General features: G+C 36.5%; 1 protein-coding gene across 4 annotated transcripts in view; it reads right to left on the reverse strand.

Moving 5' to 3' along the window:
* Positions 1–4,028: 4,028 nt before the first annotated feature.
* APLF (aprataxin and PNKP like factor) overlaps positions 4,029–18,534 on the reverse strand; it is a 79,788-nt gene continuing 65,282 nt past the window's right edge. For 2 of the 4 annotated variants that reach the window (XM_039239618.1, XM_039239619.1), the window contains 2 exons: positions 13,868–13,914; positions 4,029–4,523 (listed from right to left, as the gene is read on the reverse strand). In XM_039239618.1, the coding sequence (XP_039095549.1) occupies positions 4,321–4,523; positions 13,868–13,914 (250 nt within the window). In that variant the 3' untranslated portion in view covers positions 4,029–4,320. The remainder of the gene's footprint in view (positions 4,524–13,867; positions 13,915–18,534) is intronic. The other 2 variants (XR_005529736.1, XR_005529738.1) reach the window with 2 other exon arrangements.

Genomic DNA, 18,534 nt, shown 5'->3' on the forward strand with positions numbered 1-18,534 from the left:
CAGTGCTTTACATTTTTATAAATCTAATGCCTAGCTTAATAGCAGACAGCTGGGTTCACATGTCTACTCTCCTATGCTGTTTTGCTTAAAGTATATGGAGGGGTCGCCTGGGTGGCTCAGTCGGTTAGGCGTCCAACTTCGGCTCAGGTCATGATCTCACAGTTTGTGGGTTCGAGCCCCATGTCAGGCTCTGTGCTGACAGCTCAGATCCTGGAGCCTGCTTCAGATTCTGTGTCTCCCTCTCTCTCTGACCCTCCCCTACTCACGCTGTATCTCTCTCTCTCTCTCTCAGAAATAAATGAAAACATTAAAAAAAGCATATGGAGAAAAGTAGGTCTTATACAGATATGTATTTGGAAAAGGAAGGAGTATTTTAATGGGTTTTTCAGATAAGTGTGGTTATCATTTTTGATATGTCACAAAAATTAGAAAAATGGTAGCTTCTGAAAGGTTAGTTGCAATATTTAATCTGAAACTAAATTAATAAACCGTACAGACTCTGTTACATGAAGTTCCACTGGTCTATCTTACACTCTGAATGGATTTTACCCAGGCCTGATTTTGTAACACACACTGACCATTTGGAAAATATTGGCTTGCTCACTTCTGCAGCTCTTCCAAATGTTGACACATTTCCTCATATTATATTACTAACAATATCATAACAGTTTTTAAAGCTTTGGGAAGCTATCAAGCTCACAATGACAAATACAATTTTCCAAATTTCCAATTTTTGCTTGAAAGCTCAAATTTTACAATTATAACAAATACTGTTGGTTGTTTTCCTCGAAGAACAGGAAACATTTTTGAGGAAATGTCTGCCAAATACTCAAGTTTGAATAACCACAGCGTATTTGCTTTTCTTTCAAGTAAAAATTGTTTCCCCTGAAAAAATCTACCAACTCAGCTGGCAACTCCATCATACAAAGGCTTTTCCTCAAGACTGAGATTGTACTTCAATATGCACCAAGACAGGATATTAAATTATAATCCAGCATTCCCTTCTCTCACTAGTCCCATTCTATCCATTGTTATTTGGGTAATCATCTCACTGCCTTTGTAAGCCCTGTGACTGTAGACCCCATGTCTTTTTCTCCCTTGTAACATCCATGGGATTCAGTAGTCATCATTACTGAATGAGTGTATCCTATCTTCCCAAATATATCGTAAGCACATTGAAATAGGGATTCTATGTTCTTCTTTGAATCACCAACACCTAGGACAGGGTGGTGGGCCCAACAGAGCACAACTGTTGTTCTTTATGATAATAAAGTTTATTATGTACATTATATTAGGATAGCCAGTAATAATGTGAGCAGTAAGTAAACTTTATCCATTTTCTTTCAGTATGTATTGTAGAGGAACTTTGTAAGTATGGTTTGCAGAATGGCAGAAGGAAAGCACACATACATGCGCGTGTGCGCAAACACACACACACACCGATTAGAGATCCCTACTCAAGAAAGAGAACTTAATAGGAACAATGTGGTCCCACAGAGCAGGGTTGGATGCAGGATGTCAGTGTGCATTTCCTCCCACCATGGGATGTTTTGGTGACACTGAAGTCTGCACACATCGATTGGAAGAAAGTCACTGTCCATTTATTCTCAGCTTTATGTCATCATTCTGGAAAATTATGCTCATAATCCATTTGCTCTCACTCCATGTAATGAATGCTTACAACCACAAAAATCTTCTAGTTCAAGAAACCAATAGTATCAACAAGGCCATCGTCTATCTGGGGCAAAAACAGAATCAGTGTCCAGGGGTCAGTGAAAGGTCTTCATGTCTCAGCTTCCCAAGGTCCCAGAAACACCACCCAGAAATCAACAAGAAAACATTTGCACATTAAGCATGTTGGTGAGAAATGTATAATGTGAGGAAGTATATGTATGTATACTGTGCAGGTTTAAATTCTATGAACCTGCACAAGCGGGGGAGGGGTGGAAAGAAAGGGAGACACAAAATTGAAGCAGGCTCCAGGCTCCAAGCTGTCAGCACAGAGCCTAAAATGGGGTTCAAAATCACAAACCATGAGATCATGACCTGAGCCGAAGTCAGACACTTAACCAGCTGAGCCACCTAGGCGCCCTGAGACAGCAATTATTTTTAAAGAACCAAGTTTTTGTTAGCATTGCTCTTGCCCCTGAGCCCATTGAAACACTAATGTCATCAGTCTTCCCTCTATTTTGTAAATCACGGATTTAAATATAATCCAATTGCGAGTGTCAAATTTACACTACACTCTAGTCAACTGAGTTATGCATATATGCATTACTCAATAGTGTCTTCAGGATGAGTAAGTAAGCCACATCAAATTGTCCTTAAAAAACAGCTACCATGAGCTACCACGCTATTGCCAAGAACATATTCTGACATTAAATGCTTTCTTCTTTCTGAAAGATTAGTGTTACTTCTTACATTCTCTTTTTATAGCAGCTTTATTAAAATACCCCATATCATAAAATCCACTTTTGAAAGTGTAAAATTTGGTGGGTTTTAGTATATTTACAGAGTTGTGCAACCATTACCACTAATTTTAGAACAATTTTAACAATCATAAAGAGATCCTGTACCCATTAGCAGTCACCCCCTGTCCCCACCTTCTCCAGCCCCCGATAACCTTACTAATCTACTTTCTATGGATTTACCTGTTTGGGGTATTTCATACAAACAAGTTCATAGATTATGTGGCCTTTTGTGTCTGGCTTCTTTCATTTAGCACATTTTCAAACATGTATCAATCCTTCAGTTCTTTTTCATAGCCAAAAAACATTCCACTGTAGAGATATGCCACATTTTGTTCAACCATTCATCAGCTGATGAGCATTTAGGTGTTTCCACTTTCTGACCATTATAAATAATGCCTCTATGGACATTGTGTATAAGGTTTTATGGGAACACATTCTCAGTTCCTTTGGGATTTATCTATGAGTGGATTAAAAACACTTTAAGGATTAAGTCCAGGGATGAGAATAAGTCAAAAGGTTTTTTTTCACAGATTTGTCAAGCCCCCAGGACTAAAGGGTCATTAGAAGGGGAAAATGAGTTATTAAATAACAAAGGCAAAGTCAGAATAATAGGTAATAATAGTCTAAATAAACATTTATCTTGTCCTGGCCAGTTTAAGCTAATTTTAATATTACATAATTAACTTGGAAAGATATTCAAAAACACTAAGAAAACAATTATAAATCTGTCTTGCTTTTTTAAGATATAAATTTCTAGGTTCTTTTAGAATAGAAAATATTAATATTTAACAAGGATACTTTTGGTTTAGTGATTTATGATTTCAATACTATGCCTACTGTTGTGTTCATATACCCAACCACTATTAAAGATTCTAAACTGTATTTTAAAAAATTCTAACTCACCTAATGAAGAGTACTACAGGGCTTAAAGTTGTTTGAGAACAGAGATATATACTTCAAAAAACTGGAGAATAAGGGGTTTCTTCTTGAAATAAAAGGCCAGAATCTTGAACACTGGCAGACAACTGGCTGCCTTCATCTGAGGACAAAAGAACCAATGTTATGGTTAAAAATCATTTCTATATCTTTTAATGTAAAGACAGAACATTGAGAGTTAAAATAATCAGGCAGGACTCCAGTTTTGAGAAAAAAAAAAAACCTGTCAAATGCTTTGGGTTTTTCTACTTTCAAATTCAGACATATAGTAAATTACAGATTTTGGGGACAAAATAACACTCCCTGCATGGTGAACATTTTGATAGTCTAGTTGAATCTATTTTCAGTATCCATTTGGTACTAATTTCCCCAAGTTTCAAAGCACAAAAGTAGTAAATGAAATTGTAAAGCTCATATCCAAGGTACTTAGAAAAATAATAGCCAGTATATGTTGGCTGTTACTTTGTAAAGCCTGGTTCTGCTTGAAGAATTACTGCAATAGCAATAAGAGAGGCATGCTTTCCCACCCAGGATGTAATTTTCCTAGTTGTGCTTGCCTAGAATTCTATAAAGATAGAATCTTTGGAAAAAAGAAACAAGGCCAAAGTTTTGTGCAACCTATGGCTTTTACTTTTTATTACCAACACACAAAGTAAATGAAAAAGTATCAATTATTTCCCTTTAACTCTCTGCTTCCTATTGCCAGATGCTTTAAATAGGATAGAAGAAGCAAGGCAACAAAACAGATTCCAGCCACTACACTGAAGGTTGACATATCAATGTTTCATTTGCAAAGAGTCAATAGTAAAGTCATAACTATAAAAAGAAGGAAAACAATTATCGCTCAAGTGACTCCTTAGTTCCTGAGTTTTTTCCAGAAAGAATATGAGCCATATATTAGTGCAGAAAAAAGCTACTTTTTCCTTTTTATAAATTTCTTTGCTTCTTTCAGAAGCTCTTCCATGTCTTCCTTCTCTTGGTCTTCCTGTTCCGGTTCCCAGTCAGAATCTTCATCTGTTGGCTCATATTCTTCCTCATCATCTGGAAAACTGTCATTGAGGTCACACTCATTGGATTGCCCAACATTATCACTGTCTTCACCTGAGATGCTTCTCACTGAAAAAAAAAAAAATCGGTACACAACAGATCAATCACCACGACAATTTAGTTAGATACCTAACTGTAAAATGTCTTTCTCTGACAAGAATTTTTACTTAAGATATAGCTAACCACCACAAATTTCTAGAAAGGGGGCTAAAATTATTCTTTGTTAGAATTCTAACTTTTTAAAACAACATTTGTTTAATTCTAAGTCTTCTACCAAGAGGATCTTGAAATTAAAATGTCCTGTGAAGGCCCCTGGGAGGATCAGTCAGTTGAGCATCTGACTTCGGCTCAGGTCATGATCTCACAGTTTGTGGGTTCAAGCCCCACCTTGGGCTCTGTGCTGACAGATCAGAGCCTGAAGACTGCTTCAGATTCTATGTCTCCATCTCTCTCTGCCCCTTCCCCACTTGTGCTCAGTCTCTTCCAAAACTAAACATTTAAAATAATTTTAAAAAAAATTTAAATGTCCTAATATCATATGTTTGCATGAACAGGAGGATTAGGAGGAACTTAACGGAGGACCATGGGGGAGAAGAAGGGGGGAAATGGTGGGGGAAAGGGGGAGAGGCAAACCATGAGACTCTTGAATGCTGACAAAAACTGAGGACTGATGGATGTGGGGGGGGGGATGGGCACGGAGGGGGGCACTTGGGATGAGCATTAGGTGTTATATGGAAACGAACTTGACAATAAACTATTTGTAAAAAAAAATTTTTTTTAAATGTCCTGTGAGATTCCTAATAATGGTTCCTTAATAATATAATCAAGGGTGCTTGGGTGGCTCAGTGGGTTAGGCATCTGACTCTATTTCGGCTCAGGTCATGATCTTACTGTTCCTGAGTTCAAACCTCACACCAGGCTTCATGCTGACAGCACAAGCCTGCTTGGTTGGGATTCTCTCTATCTCTCTCTCTGCCTTTCCCCTGATCTCTCTCTCTCAAAATAAATTAAATATATAAATAAATAAATAATATCATAATCATATTCACGCTATGCTACCCTCCGGGGTGGTAGAATGTATTTTTGTCCCGGTTATTTACTGTCCCTCTCTGTCACATGATTATATTTAACCACCCTACTGACATCAGATATGGCCAAAGAAAAGTGGGTGGAAATGGTATGTGCCACTTCCAAGGAGAAGCTTTAAGAGCCTTTTTGTAGTTCTGCTGCTATCATTTTCCCTCTGCCACAGACTCCTTCATGTCCCAGATCCTTTAGCTCGGTTTCCAGGATGAGACTATACATGGGACAAGGCCACAGCTAACACACAGCTGTAACATGGAGGCTATTATCACAGTAAACCTGGCACAGTCTTATTAACATACCAGGTTTGTGATGAAATGAGAAAATATGAGTCTATTCATTTTGGAAAGTTTAGTTTTATAGATCTTCTGGTTCATGTTTCAGTTACTGGGATTACTGAAAATATCACGATGACTATGGTAACAGCCATTAGAATGTATAGGTTTCTAAACAATAATACTAGGATTATAATACTAGAATTCTTCTGTCTCCAAATCCATTTCTTCCCTCATCCCACTCTTTTATTTTCTTTCCATTGCAAGCAACAGGCTTATTTTAAGATAAGCAGTGAGAGGCTCTAAGATGATATGGACCATTTAAGAAACAAGTAGGAAGATTCTATCTGGAAATCTCTGAATGGCAGAGGACAATCCCTGTGATGAACACCACCAAATGTATGAGTTAAAAATAGTTTTGTTTGTACTTCTGTATATGCTTTACTTCACCTCTTCCTAAAATGTTCACATGTAATAGACAGATGTAACTTACATGAAACTCAAGATATTCGATGAGGAAAAAATGAGAATGATGACAAAAAAAACCCCACAAAAAAGCAAGGTAATTTATCTGTCTTCTTAACTGCCATAGGCTGGACATTCACATTTTTCTTAATATCGCTACTCATTTCCAGAGAGGATTTGAGCCAGCTTATATTAATAAAGTCATAAAAAATACAAATGAAAGTAGAAACTAAGAACGTAAAAACCAGAATGTAAACATGTCAATCTTCATTTTAAACATAATTATTATAAATTGAGCATTAGGTTTTTCCCCAAGTTTCTTGGTAGCCAAGGCTACAAAGGCTACATAATGATTTGCACTGTGCTTATTAGCATAAGAAGCACACCAGTCCCTTAAGGGAAATCTAGCACTGTATTTATTTGTATACATTTCTTATCTCCTGTAAGTATCCTGAGGGGATGTTTTATGTCTAGCTAATCTCAACTTCCCATATAACTTTTATGATAGAAAACATTTACAAAAGCATTTAGAGGGCAGTTTGCAGATGAAGAAAAGAGGGAGGAGGGAAGAACATCAATATCTCTTCTTGGCCACTCTGCTTTGGAAGTATCTCATATACATCACCAGTGACATCTCGGTAAAGCATTTCCTTTTAGATTCAGAAATTACCCTGCAGATTTACAAGAAAAACATACATAAAGCTGAAACAACCTCAGGTTCTCCCCCTGCTTTACTGGCTGTTCTTCTAAGGCTGGACCTTCTGCATTTCCCCAACCTCTAAATTTTAGAGTGTTCAAGTTTCTCGCTGGGACCTCTTTTCTAACATACTCCAGTCTTATATCCTAAATTCCCAAATGTATACCCTAAGCCCTGACCACCACCTGAATTCCAGATTCTTTTATCTCACTGCCTATATACTCTCTCTACTTACTAACAGGCATCCCAAACGTAATATTCTCAGAACACAACTCTTGAGGTACTTCACCCAAATCCTGTCATTCTCATATCAGTCATGAGTATATGACTTCTCCAACCTTCCACGATCTCTTGGAGTCATCCTTGAATACCCCCCACTGAAAACCCAACATCCAATATGTCAAGATATCCTAGTGGCTCTGCCATCAAAATCTATCTGCTACTTCTCACCGCATCTCTTCCATACTCTGGTCCCCATTCCATTATCTACTGTTTTCAACCAGTTCCAAGGTTCACCTAACTGGTTTCTGCCTTCCACTCTTGTCTATTCTCCACAGATGAGCCGGAAAATGTTCCAATAGCTTTCTATCTCACTCTGAATTAAAACTGAAGTCCTTACTTACAGGTCCTGGCCTCTTAGACCCTACACAACTGGCCCACAGCTAGCTTTTCTGATACCATCTGCCATTCTTCACTTACTTTGTTTCAGTTCTACCCTTTCTCTACTGCTCCTTGAATAGTACAAGCAGGATCATCGCCAGAGCTTCTGGAGTTCTCTTCCCCTTGCCTGGAATACTCTTCTCTCAGATAATCACCTCTTACTCTCTCCTCCGAGTCTCTTGCTCTAATGTCAAATTTTCAGGGTCCGTTTACCATCCTACCTGAAATGGCACCTGCCTCCCACCACACACACCTTTGTCATTCTGTCCTCTTACATAACATTTTCTTCTTAGCAGTTATCACTATGTGACATCATATAGTTGTTTATATGCACACTGCCCTTTGTAAAATTCTATAAGAGCAAAGCTTTGCCTCTATTGTATCCTCGACTCTAACAACAGTGCCTACCTAACATATAGAAGACACTTAATATGTATATTTGTTTAATATATGAATGACCAAATGAACAATTTGCAAATCAACTGCTGAATACCCTTAGTTTTACAGAAACACTTATTATAATCTACACTTTTAAGCCCTAACCTGTCAATATAATGAATCACAATGAAGGCTTTTATTTAAATCCTGCTAACTGAAGGGGCATTTAAGCCTCAATGAAAAATTGAAATCTTTAGCAACTTACTGGGCAGGCTCATTTCTTGAGCAATAGGCCATATTATGTTTCCTCAAAAAATTGTTTTTATCTATCAAATTGTTATTTACATAAGCATTACACTCATATTCTTTTAATTGGAGGTTCAGAATCTGTGAAAAAAAAAAAATCCATAACAGAACTCCAAGTAGTCAAATTTCATCCATTTTACTTTACATGGACAGGTATTTTGTGCTTTAAGTAAAAGCACCTGAAGAGTCAAACTCATGACAAAAGCAAAGTCAGCTCTAGAATTCAGCTCTGTGTCCTTTGTGAGCAGTGTCATGTCCACACCTCTTAATAGGGTTTTAAACTCTGACATGTGATTATCTTTCGGCAATCAATTATAATGGACCCTCTTTAGCAAATACAATGAGTGACTTTAAAATATTCCATAGTGTAGGGGCACCTGGGTGGCTCAGTTGGTTAAGTGTCTGACTCAATTTCAGCTCAGGTCATGATCTCATGGTCTGTGAGACACAGCCCTGCATTGGGCTCCATACTGACAGCTTGAAGCCCACTTAGGGTTCTCCATCTCTCCCCTCTCTCTGCCCTAGCCTCCTCTGCTCACGCACATGCTCTCTCTCCCTTTCTCTCAAAATAAATAAACATCTCAAAAATAAATAAATATTCTAAAATGTAAATGCCATCTAGATATGCATTTACCTTTTTTAAAAACTTTTTAATGTTTATTTCTTTTTGAGAGAGACAAAGTATGAGCGGGGGAGGGGCAGATAGAGAGGGAAACACAGAATCTGAAGCAGGCTCCAGGCTCTGAGCTGTCAGCACAAAGCCTGATGCGGGACTCGAATCCACAGACTGTGAGATCATGACCTGAGCCAAATCAAACCCTTCACTGACTGAGCCACCCAGGCGCCCCACCTTTTTTTTTTTTTTTTTTTTTAATTGCTGAAGGTGATTTTAGAAAAATTACAGTTTCTGCTGTTTGGTGTAACTGGGACATGCAGATGGTGAAACTTTATTTATTTGGAAAATGCTCTGAATCAGCACACCTATTGATCTGAATTATTATAGGATTTCCTGAATCATGGAAATAATCTCAGGAAGCATGGTTCTGAACACCTGGGTGGCTCAGGCAGTTAAGCATCTGACTTCGGCTCAGGTTATGATCTCATGGCTTGTGAGTTCAAGCCCCGCGTCAGGCTCTGTTGCTGACAGCTCAGAGCCTGGGGCCGGCTTCAGATTCTGTGTCTCTGGCTCTCTCTGTCCGTCCCCCACTCACACTCTCTTTCTCTCAAAAATAAACAAACATTAAAACAATTAAAAAAAAAAAAAGGAGTGAGGTTGTTTCTTCCAAATCAAGGCAAACTCAGAAGTCATTTTTTTCTATACTTTCACTTAGAAGCTTCTTGCTGCTAATTATTTCTGTTTTTATGTGATAATCTATCCCCCTCATCCAACAAAAAGTCTCTTTAAAAAGCAGCATGGTAAGAGGAAGAGAACAGACTGGAGGGTAGAAAAGTTCAAAGATCTGGGTCATCAACAAGCCCATAAAAAATGAACAAGTCACTTAACTTAATGTCTTAATTGAATTTATGTTTTTATCTATGAGTCAAAGGATGTTGATTAAATTACTCCAAAAATCCTTTCTGACTCTGAAGTTCTCATTTTAAGGCCAAAGTAGGAATCTTCATTTTCTCTACAGATCAGTGAATATGAAATGTAGGAATGGACTGACAGCTTGACTGCACAAAGCAGTACAAGAGAAATAGGCTGCCACTTATTTTGAAAAATTGATAGGTAACATCGAACTTCCATGATGGAAAATAACCACCTTTAGCGAAGAAACAAACTCTTAACATGTTTAAAACAACATAGTATTAGCTATTTGGGATTAGGCTGTAGTAATTTCTGACTTTTCTATTTATGAAGAGGAATGTATGATATCAGAATGGCAATTCCTAAATTTGTATCTAATCTTTCCTTTACAGTTTAAAATTTCCCTGTAAACTCTTACCCCAAGAACATAAGTCTGAAGAGCTAGTGAAGAGTACAGTGACAAACACATGCTGGAAGAAATGCTGGTTTTAAAGAAAGACAAGATTGTTCCAAATTGCTGATTTTTGCGACAGATTTTGGGTGTTAGGATCTAAGATGACAGATGTCTCACAGCAGATTTAGAGCTTAATGTCAATAATTCTTCAGATTTTATTATCCTTTCTTTCCCATTCTGATATACTTTATTATACATGAAATTTACTTCTTTTTTAAAATACCACTGCACTAGCCTTTTTCCTTTCCCCAAATCTCTCAGCTTTTGCCACATTAAGCAGCAGTTTATATAATCTCATCTAAGTTCCATTAATTTTCATAATAGCTTTTAGAGCTTTTGGGTTCTACTTCTGGGGAAAAAAGCATATATAAGTAAATGTGTGCATACAAGGGCAGAACTAGAGAAATATTAAAATAGCTATCAGTAGAACATTCTAAATTTTCAGCCATCAATGGTACCAACAGCCTAGACTAATGCATATCACATAATGATAAAAGCCAGAATGACTTCAATAATCAGATGATAAAATGCTGATGATAATTTCTTTTAAATGCTCTCAACAGGTAAGTTAGCTACAAAAGTATAGAATAAAATTTTCCTGGCACTGATTACTCTTGCATTCAATACCTTGTGCCAAAACCACAGAACTCTAAAATTTTAAGGTGTGGAAAGTTGGTGAAAATTTAAACCAATTAGATATGTAATAAGTTTAACACATGACAGCACCAAACTTACAGAAAACAAAATCACTACATAAATTGTTGCATGTGTGGAAGAACTCCTTAGACAGAAGTGTTTAGAAGTGCTACAAATTAGAAGTCAAACAGTAAGAGTTCAATGCAGTTATTTTAATATTGGTACTATATTAAATTCTATTGTCTTATTGTATAATTATGATACCCCCAACCCAAATTCAACATGCTTGAATTTTTAAAAAAGGAGAGGGGGCGCCTAGGTGGCTCAGTGGGTTAAGTGTCTGACTCTTGATTTTGGCTCAGGTCACGATCCTGTGAGGTCAGGCTCCACGCTAGGCATGGAACCTGCTTGATGTTCTCTTTCTCTCTCCTTCTGCCTCTCCCTTTCTTTCTCTCTCAAAAAACAAAAACAAAAGCAAAACAAAACAGAAAAACAAAAAAAACTACCTGGTTCTTCCTCCTGATCTCTATGATATGTAAATATCATCCCCAGGCTCCTGATAAACTGTATCATAATTCTGAGTCATCATTATTTCCATTACGTCATCCCAGCCCCCTCACCATAACCAATTAGTTGGCAGATCTGATCTTTCCTTCAAAATCTCCCTTGTATCCAATTCTATCTTTCCATTCTCATGGTGGCCACTCTAGTTCTGGCCCTTTGTTCAACTGCCTAATTAACACCCAGAAGACTTCTCCCACTCTAATTCAGACTGATGTCAGCAGCTTGATTTGGATAAAATACTGCCTTGCCATTATTCGCCAATGTACCCACATCTTTGTTCTAGTTTTCAAGACCTTCTATAATCTGCCTCAATACATATTTTTAGTATCATCCACAGTCACTACAGAGACTCTCGACATTAGTTAAACTGATCCACTTGCTAACTGCTAACTCCACACACAACTTATATTTTCTACCTTGATGTCCTTGATTATATATTATTTACTTTGTCTGGGATATCCTATACCTACCAACCACAAAGTTAAGAGACAAAGATGATTTAAATCTGACCAAGACCAACTTCAATACCCACATCAAGGTCTGCCCTGATAAGTCCAAGCAGAAAGTTCTCCTGCCCCTTCCTTGGAGATTTTGCCACAAGAATATAGACCCATAGCTGATTTTCACGGATCTCTGTAACTCTGCTCACTTGGAAGATATAATAAATGAATAAATAAGTATATAATAAATCAGTATACAAATGAGATTAGGAACTTGGGTGATGTTAAACTTTAAGGATTTGGGAGATGAGAAAAACAAGGATGTTAGAATTCAGTGTTAGATATCGCTAAATTAAGAAATACAATGAGGACCCCCCAACATTCAATTTAATATTTGAAATACTCCAGACAACTTAATTTCTAAGTTTTAGAGTTGGAAGAATGTTCTGACTGTATTGCCACATAACAACCCTTGAAAGTAGATTGAAAATAAAAATATCTATACTTTAAAAACTGTCTTTCCAATGAGAAGTTTTTCTTACAGTTGTTGCAAAAATATGCCTTCTTTCAGAAGATTCTCTAATGATAATTCAAAGAGACTTTTCAAAGAAAATTCAGATATTTTAACTATGCTATCTCATGCATATTAATAGTTTTTAGGAAAATGGTTCCTATTTCTATAGATATAGATGTATCAAATGCCTTTTCACAGGACAGTGTTAAACTCTGTCAATAAAATATAGCTCAAATTGATATATATTACATGAGTCCTGGAAGGAAAGTTCATTTAACCATCATACATGCTATATCATTAGATAGAACCCCAGTAAAAAAAAGTATAACATATAATATCTATACCCTATTAGCTCAGATAAAATGAGTTATTTGTGTCTGGAGTAGTAAAGCATGAAAGTGTATCTCAAAGAGAAATTTCAAATGGAATTCTCTTATGGTGAAATTATTTTTATCACTTGGTTACAAGGTGATTGTGTTTACGCACACACAAGTGCATGGGGTCACAGACTGCATATTATGCATTTTATTCCCTCACTCTGTGGGCAGAAATGCTGTGTGCTGAATTGGCCTCTGCGTTATATAAATGATATGAAGAACCAGAATTTGTTAAAGGTAAAAAATTAGAGTTTGGAAGCAGGGGAAAGAAAAAGTAAAACAGAACTGCCGTACCTAGGACTGAAGGAAATTTGATCGTTGCTTCTCTGGTATCTGTCCTCCCTCTCCTTCTTCCAAAACTTTCGTTTCTGTTGGGGATCCCTGTGGTTCTGAAGAAAGGGACCCTACCTTGGTTCCGGGGGTGGTACAAACTAATCAGTGGTCACAGTGATTGGTCCAAGAGTAAGAATGTGATCTAATCAGTAAAAAAAGTGGATTTTCTGATTTTTCATAGGAACGGTGAGCTAAAGTTATTCATCCTCTCTCTCTACTTACATGTGTGCTGATAAGGATGCACATAGTTCCTTCGTGGGGACAGGAGCCAGTCTTAGGATAATAATGACCCCTCTCAGGACAGAATGATGAAAGGATATTGGGTCATTGGTGACACTGTTGACATTACTAATGAGTCAAAGCAGTAATCTTATCTAAATCCATCTCTTCTTCTGGATTTTTCACTTAAAGAAGTCAGTAAGTTCTCATTACCTTTTAGGCTAGTTTGAGATTATGTTTTCAGGTACTGGCAAACTAAAGAATCCTAACAGATACAAGGATATATATACATTGTTGTGTATGTGTAGAAAACCTCTGCTATATAAAAAAATTACCACTTTTTTCATCTAAGAAAAATCATTAAAATCAGCAAATTCATGGAGGCAGAGATTTAAAAAATCACATAACTGGAAACTACATCTAGGTTTAACATGAGAATCATTTGACAGTTTCATTCTGAGTTTCCTGAGGTAAAATTACTTACCTGGAAGTGTACTATGTCTATATTCTATCTTGTGCTGCGGATTCTTCCTAAAATATAAAAAAATAAAGAAGGCAAAAATAAGATCTATTTTTCCAATCGCTAAAAATTTGTAAGACTATTTAAATTAAACTCAAACTCTCACTAACCTACAAGTAAAATTAGATCCCAATAAGTGTCTTATTGAAAAGCATTTGCTTTTTTGTTGTTGTTATTAACTATACTTACCATGCTGTATGAAGCATTTGCTTTTTAATTACAACATTTATGAAGTGCCTACTACATGCTGGGCATATTTCTAGATGCAAAGAAATCCTGGTGAACCAAAAATTTTCCCTCAAGACTTACAAGAGAAAAACAGTGTAAGACAAAAGAGAATGTATCATATCCCCAAAATACAATATTATATTTCTAAAATGTCAATGCCATATACCACATATATAAAAATATAATGTAAAGTAGTGTATAAAACATAGAACACAAAGTATCAAATATGTGTGTGTCTGTGTGTGTGTAATGTCTAAGAGGATACTTTTAAGGCTCTTCTTGAATCCAAAGACAAACGCATTTAAGTCATGTCTCTAAAGATTGCCAGTTGTTATGAGGAAACAGAAAAGTTAATTTGCACTGAGAAATTCATATGACATACTCCAAAGTCAAACGGAAACTACTGCTTGGACATCTATTTTTATTATATGTACTTATGATCTCTTCTATTATTTTATTAACTAAGTGCTAATAAAATAGCATTTAGCTAATTAACTGCCCAGGCAGCACAAAATCCAAAGCAGTAATCAGTCGATCATGATCTCCTTGATGAGTAGGCCCTCTCTCTGGGGGCTGATACAGGAGAGCTGGGGGACACTGACAACAGCTGTTGTGAGGATTCATGAAGAACACAGAGTAAGTCCTTAGTCTAAGGACATGATAAATTGTAAGTAATTAATGTTAGCCATTGACACATCCATCACTGGTTCAAGAAATAGTCATGGGGTGCTAATTGCATGTCAATTTCTGTGTCAAGCGTCGGTGACATTTCTTATTGCTAAGATCTCTTCTTTTTTAAGATAGCTTTTCCTACCATATGAGCATTCAATACAAATTAAGATTACAACCACACAGTTAATTAGGGTCATAACTCAACAGTTTTGAAAAGTAGAAAAAAGATTCTACAAAAGATTGTGTATTTGGGGTAATTAACCCAATCTGACCTTTTAATGGAAAAGAAACTTCAAAGTTGAGAGAAATAAACTGGACAATTTAAATGTGGTGAAGAAAGTGCAAATGAACAAAGCTGCAGTGATAATTTACCGGAAGACCTTTCCTTACTGACTTGTTTAATTTAGCCTTAATTAAAATTCAATTAATGCTGGACAAGTCAGGGGAGGAAGAACAGAAACATGAGGGACATTAATATCAAAATTATTCTTCATCAATAATCTAGAAAAGACTGTTGGTCATTTGCGATTATTTTTGGGAACCTTTTAAAAAATCTGTGTGTGTGTGTGGTAAAATTAAACACACTGGTACCTTTTTGTTTTGGAAAAAAAATATCAAACATACCCAAAATTAGCAAGATTAGTACACTGAAATTCCATATTCATCAAGATTCATCAAATGTTAACATTCTACACAGATGCCCCTTTGTTGTTATTATTATTACCATTTACAACCTTTTGAGATTTAAATTTTTTCTTTTTTTTTAATTTTTAAAAGTTTATTTTGAGAGAGAGAGAGAGCGCGCGCGCATACAAGCATAAGCAGAGGAGGGGCAGAGAGACGGAGAGAAAGAGAATCCCAAGCAGGCTCTGCGTCATCAGCACAAAGACAAACGCAGGGCTCAATCCCATATACCTCAGATCATGACCTGAGCCAAAATCAAGAGTTGGACACTCAATCCCCTGAACCACCCAGGTGCCCCCTCTTCTTTATTATCCTGAAACACATTCATAATTGCACTCACATATCCCACCTACATAATCTAACTTAACATAGCCAAACTGTTTCAGAATGAAAGATTTCTAAAAACAAAAAGTTTAATATTTATATATCCCAAAAAGAGCAGAAAAATGCATTATGAAATTTTTTACTCAGAAAACAAAGATTTTCAGCTCCATGGACAGATTTTCATCTGCCTTAGAGAGAGAAATGTTTCTTTGAGGGTCTGATAATAGTTTCCACCCTCTTGTAGAACTTGCTATTTTAAAACAAGCATATAAGACTGCAATGGAAGGGTACTCTTCCACATTCAGAGGCCAAACTCTATCTTGAAAACGAAGAAAAACTATTTTCTGTGATAAGTTCAAAAGTTTCCTGTTTAGGAACTTTGGGATATATACTGGGAAATATGGGATATTTCCAAGTATATTTTCTTTGTTGATGATAAATATAGCTCTCAGCATTGACACACTTTAGGAGAAAAATGAGCCGAAAAAGTAAAGATAGTATATCACATGCAAAAGCACACTCAAAATAAAAACAAATTTTAGACATGTTTTGCTTATGTAACAATTTAAATGTTAAAAAAAAAAAATAAGTATTCTGAATGTTAAACTCTTAGCTTATCTTCTTCTTCAAGGTGCCCATGATCCCAGTCTCAACCTTTATCTGCAGCCCAATCCTTCCTTCATTTCTACTCTGGAAGAGTAGTTTTTAATTCTTTGCCATTGATAGGTACTTGCTCCCAGCCTTTTTGCCAAGAATGTTCTAACTAAACATTGCCTAAGTTCAAATCATACCTCCTTCAAGAAGGCAATGCCAATAATCACAGGGACATAGACCTAGAATATATTATCTATATCTACCATTTGGTACTCACTGCCTAATTTCTTATGTTGTCATCTAAATTTTCAACAGAAATGTGTGTGTGTGTGTGTGTGTGTGTGTGTTTTACCTCTATCATCCATCAAATCAGCCACTGGAAGCCATGGAGTTTTTCTTATACCTTTTAATATCTTTTATAGCAAGGTAGCATTCAACTGTAATAGTAACAAATTTATCTATTAGAATATAATCAACTTTTTCCCTTGAAAAAAGTTTTTAATTAAGCTTTTACATGAGTTTCCAAAATGATGGAATATTTTCTATTTTTCTATTTAATAAGAAAAAAAGAAACTTGTTTTTGCTACCGTTACTATTATTTCTTAAGAAGATAATTGTTGAGGAGTACCAGGGTGGCCCAGTCAGTTGAGGGTCCGACTCCTGATTTTGGCTGTGGTTATGATCTCACTGTTTGTGGGTTTGAGCCTCACTCAGGCTCTTCCCTAACCTAAAGGTGCACAGCCTCCTTGGGATTCTCTCTCTCTCTCTGCCTCTCCCCTGCTCATGCACATGCACACACATGCTTGCTCTCTTTCTCTCTCTCTCTCTCTCAAAATAAACTTTTAAAAAATTTTAAGACAATTGTTGAAAAGAACTTGAAAGAATCATTTCCAATACAAATAAAAGTTTAATGGAATAAAGAAAGCAGTTTCTAGCAATTTCTAGACTGATGATAAGTTTTTTGAGTTCATGTCAATACTTCATTTTTTTCTTTTAGTAAATCCTAATCGATGGATCCTGATGTTTTCAGATATGTCCTTTGAAAGGCAGTTTTTCTACGGGAAAGATGCCAGAGAATGCCTACTCTATTAGGTTGGAAACAGTGTCAAGTGCTGAAACTGGTTTCCATTCACACTTACAAAGTTAATCATCAGAGTACTCACTGAACCTTTTTATACAAACCTAAGCCTAAAATATGTTAGAATTTCCTGCCATTAACCATTCATATTACTTCCCCAGGAAACAATGAAAATGTAACAATCATATTAAGCAGACTTCACTGCAATAAGTTTCCTGAGATACTGACTGCTCAGCATCATAAGACAATTAGTTCTAGTCAATTGTGAAAGGAACACAATAACACAGAGTCCTTCACAAATGACAAATGCTTAAGAGATGGATGCCACTGTGTCTTGGATCGGTTCTCACTTGGCTTGTTAAACTTTGGATCACTGGCATTGCTGTGGAAGGGGCTCAAGTTTCAGGATCAAAAGAGCTGATTGTGAATTTGAACTATGCCTTTTACTGGTTGTGTGATTCAGGACAAGTCCTATACACTGTCATCATTTACTCATCTGTAAAGCAGGGATAGTACTGCTTACCTCACAGGGGGTTGTTCCAAGGGTTAAATGAAGTAATATGTATAAACACTTGTAGGCTATTACCTATTTCAGGTGTCAGCTATTTTTATAAAAATAGAAATTAAAGGGGCTGGGTGCCTAGTCGGTTGAGCATCTGACTTTTGATCTCAGTTTGTGAGCTCAAGCCCCACACTGGGCTCACTGCTGTCAGTGCAAAGACTGCTTTGGATCCTCTGTCTCCCTCCCTCTGCCCCTTCCCCACTCATCCTCTCCCTCTCTCTCTCCCAAAAATAAACATTTTTTAAAAATTTAAAAAAGAAATAGAAATTAACTTTACTTTTAGATACCTGATTTGGCTTTCAGTAATACATGTTATTATGACTGAATATTGTCCCCAAACTTCATATATTTATAGAATATTTTCTAACATTCACATATGCATATCTCATTTTCAAAAATCAGTCATTTCATAACAAGGCAGAATGTCTTTTTCATACAACCCTGGGTTGAGGCTAAGTGGCAATTCTGTGCAGCTCTATGGGGGCATAT

The sequence above is a fragment of the Hyaena hyaena genome, unplaced genomic scaffold (genome assembly GCF_003009895.1).
Source record: "Hyaena hyaena isolate Hyena2069 unplaced genomic scaffold, ASM300989v1 scaffold_158, whole genome shotgun sequence".
NCBI lineage: Eukaryota > Metazoa > Chordata > Mammalia > Carnivora > Hyaenidae > Hyaena > Hyaena hyaena.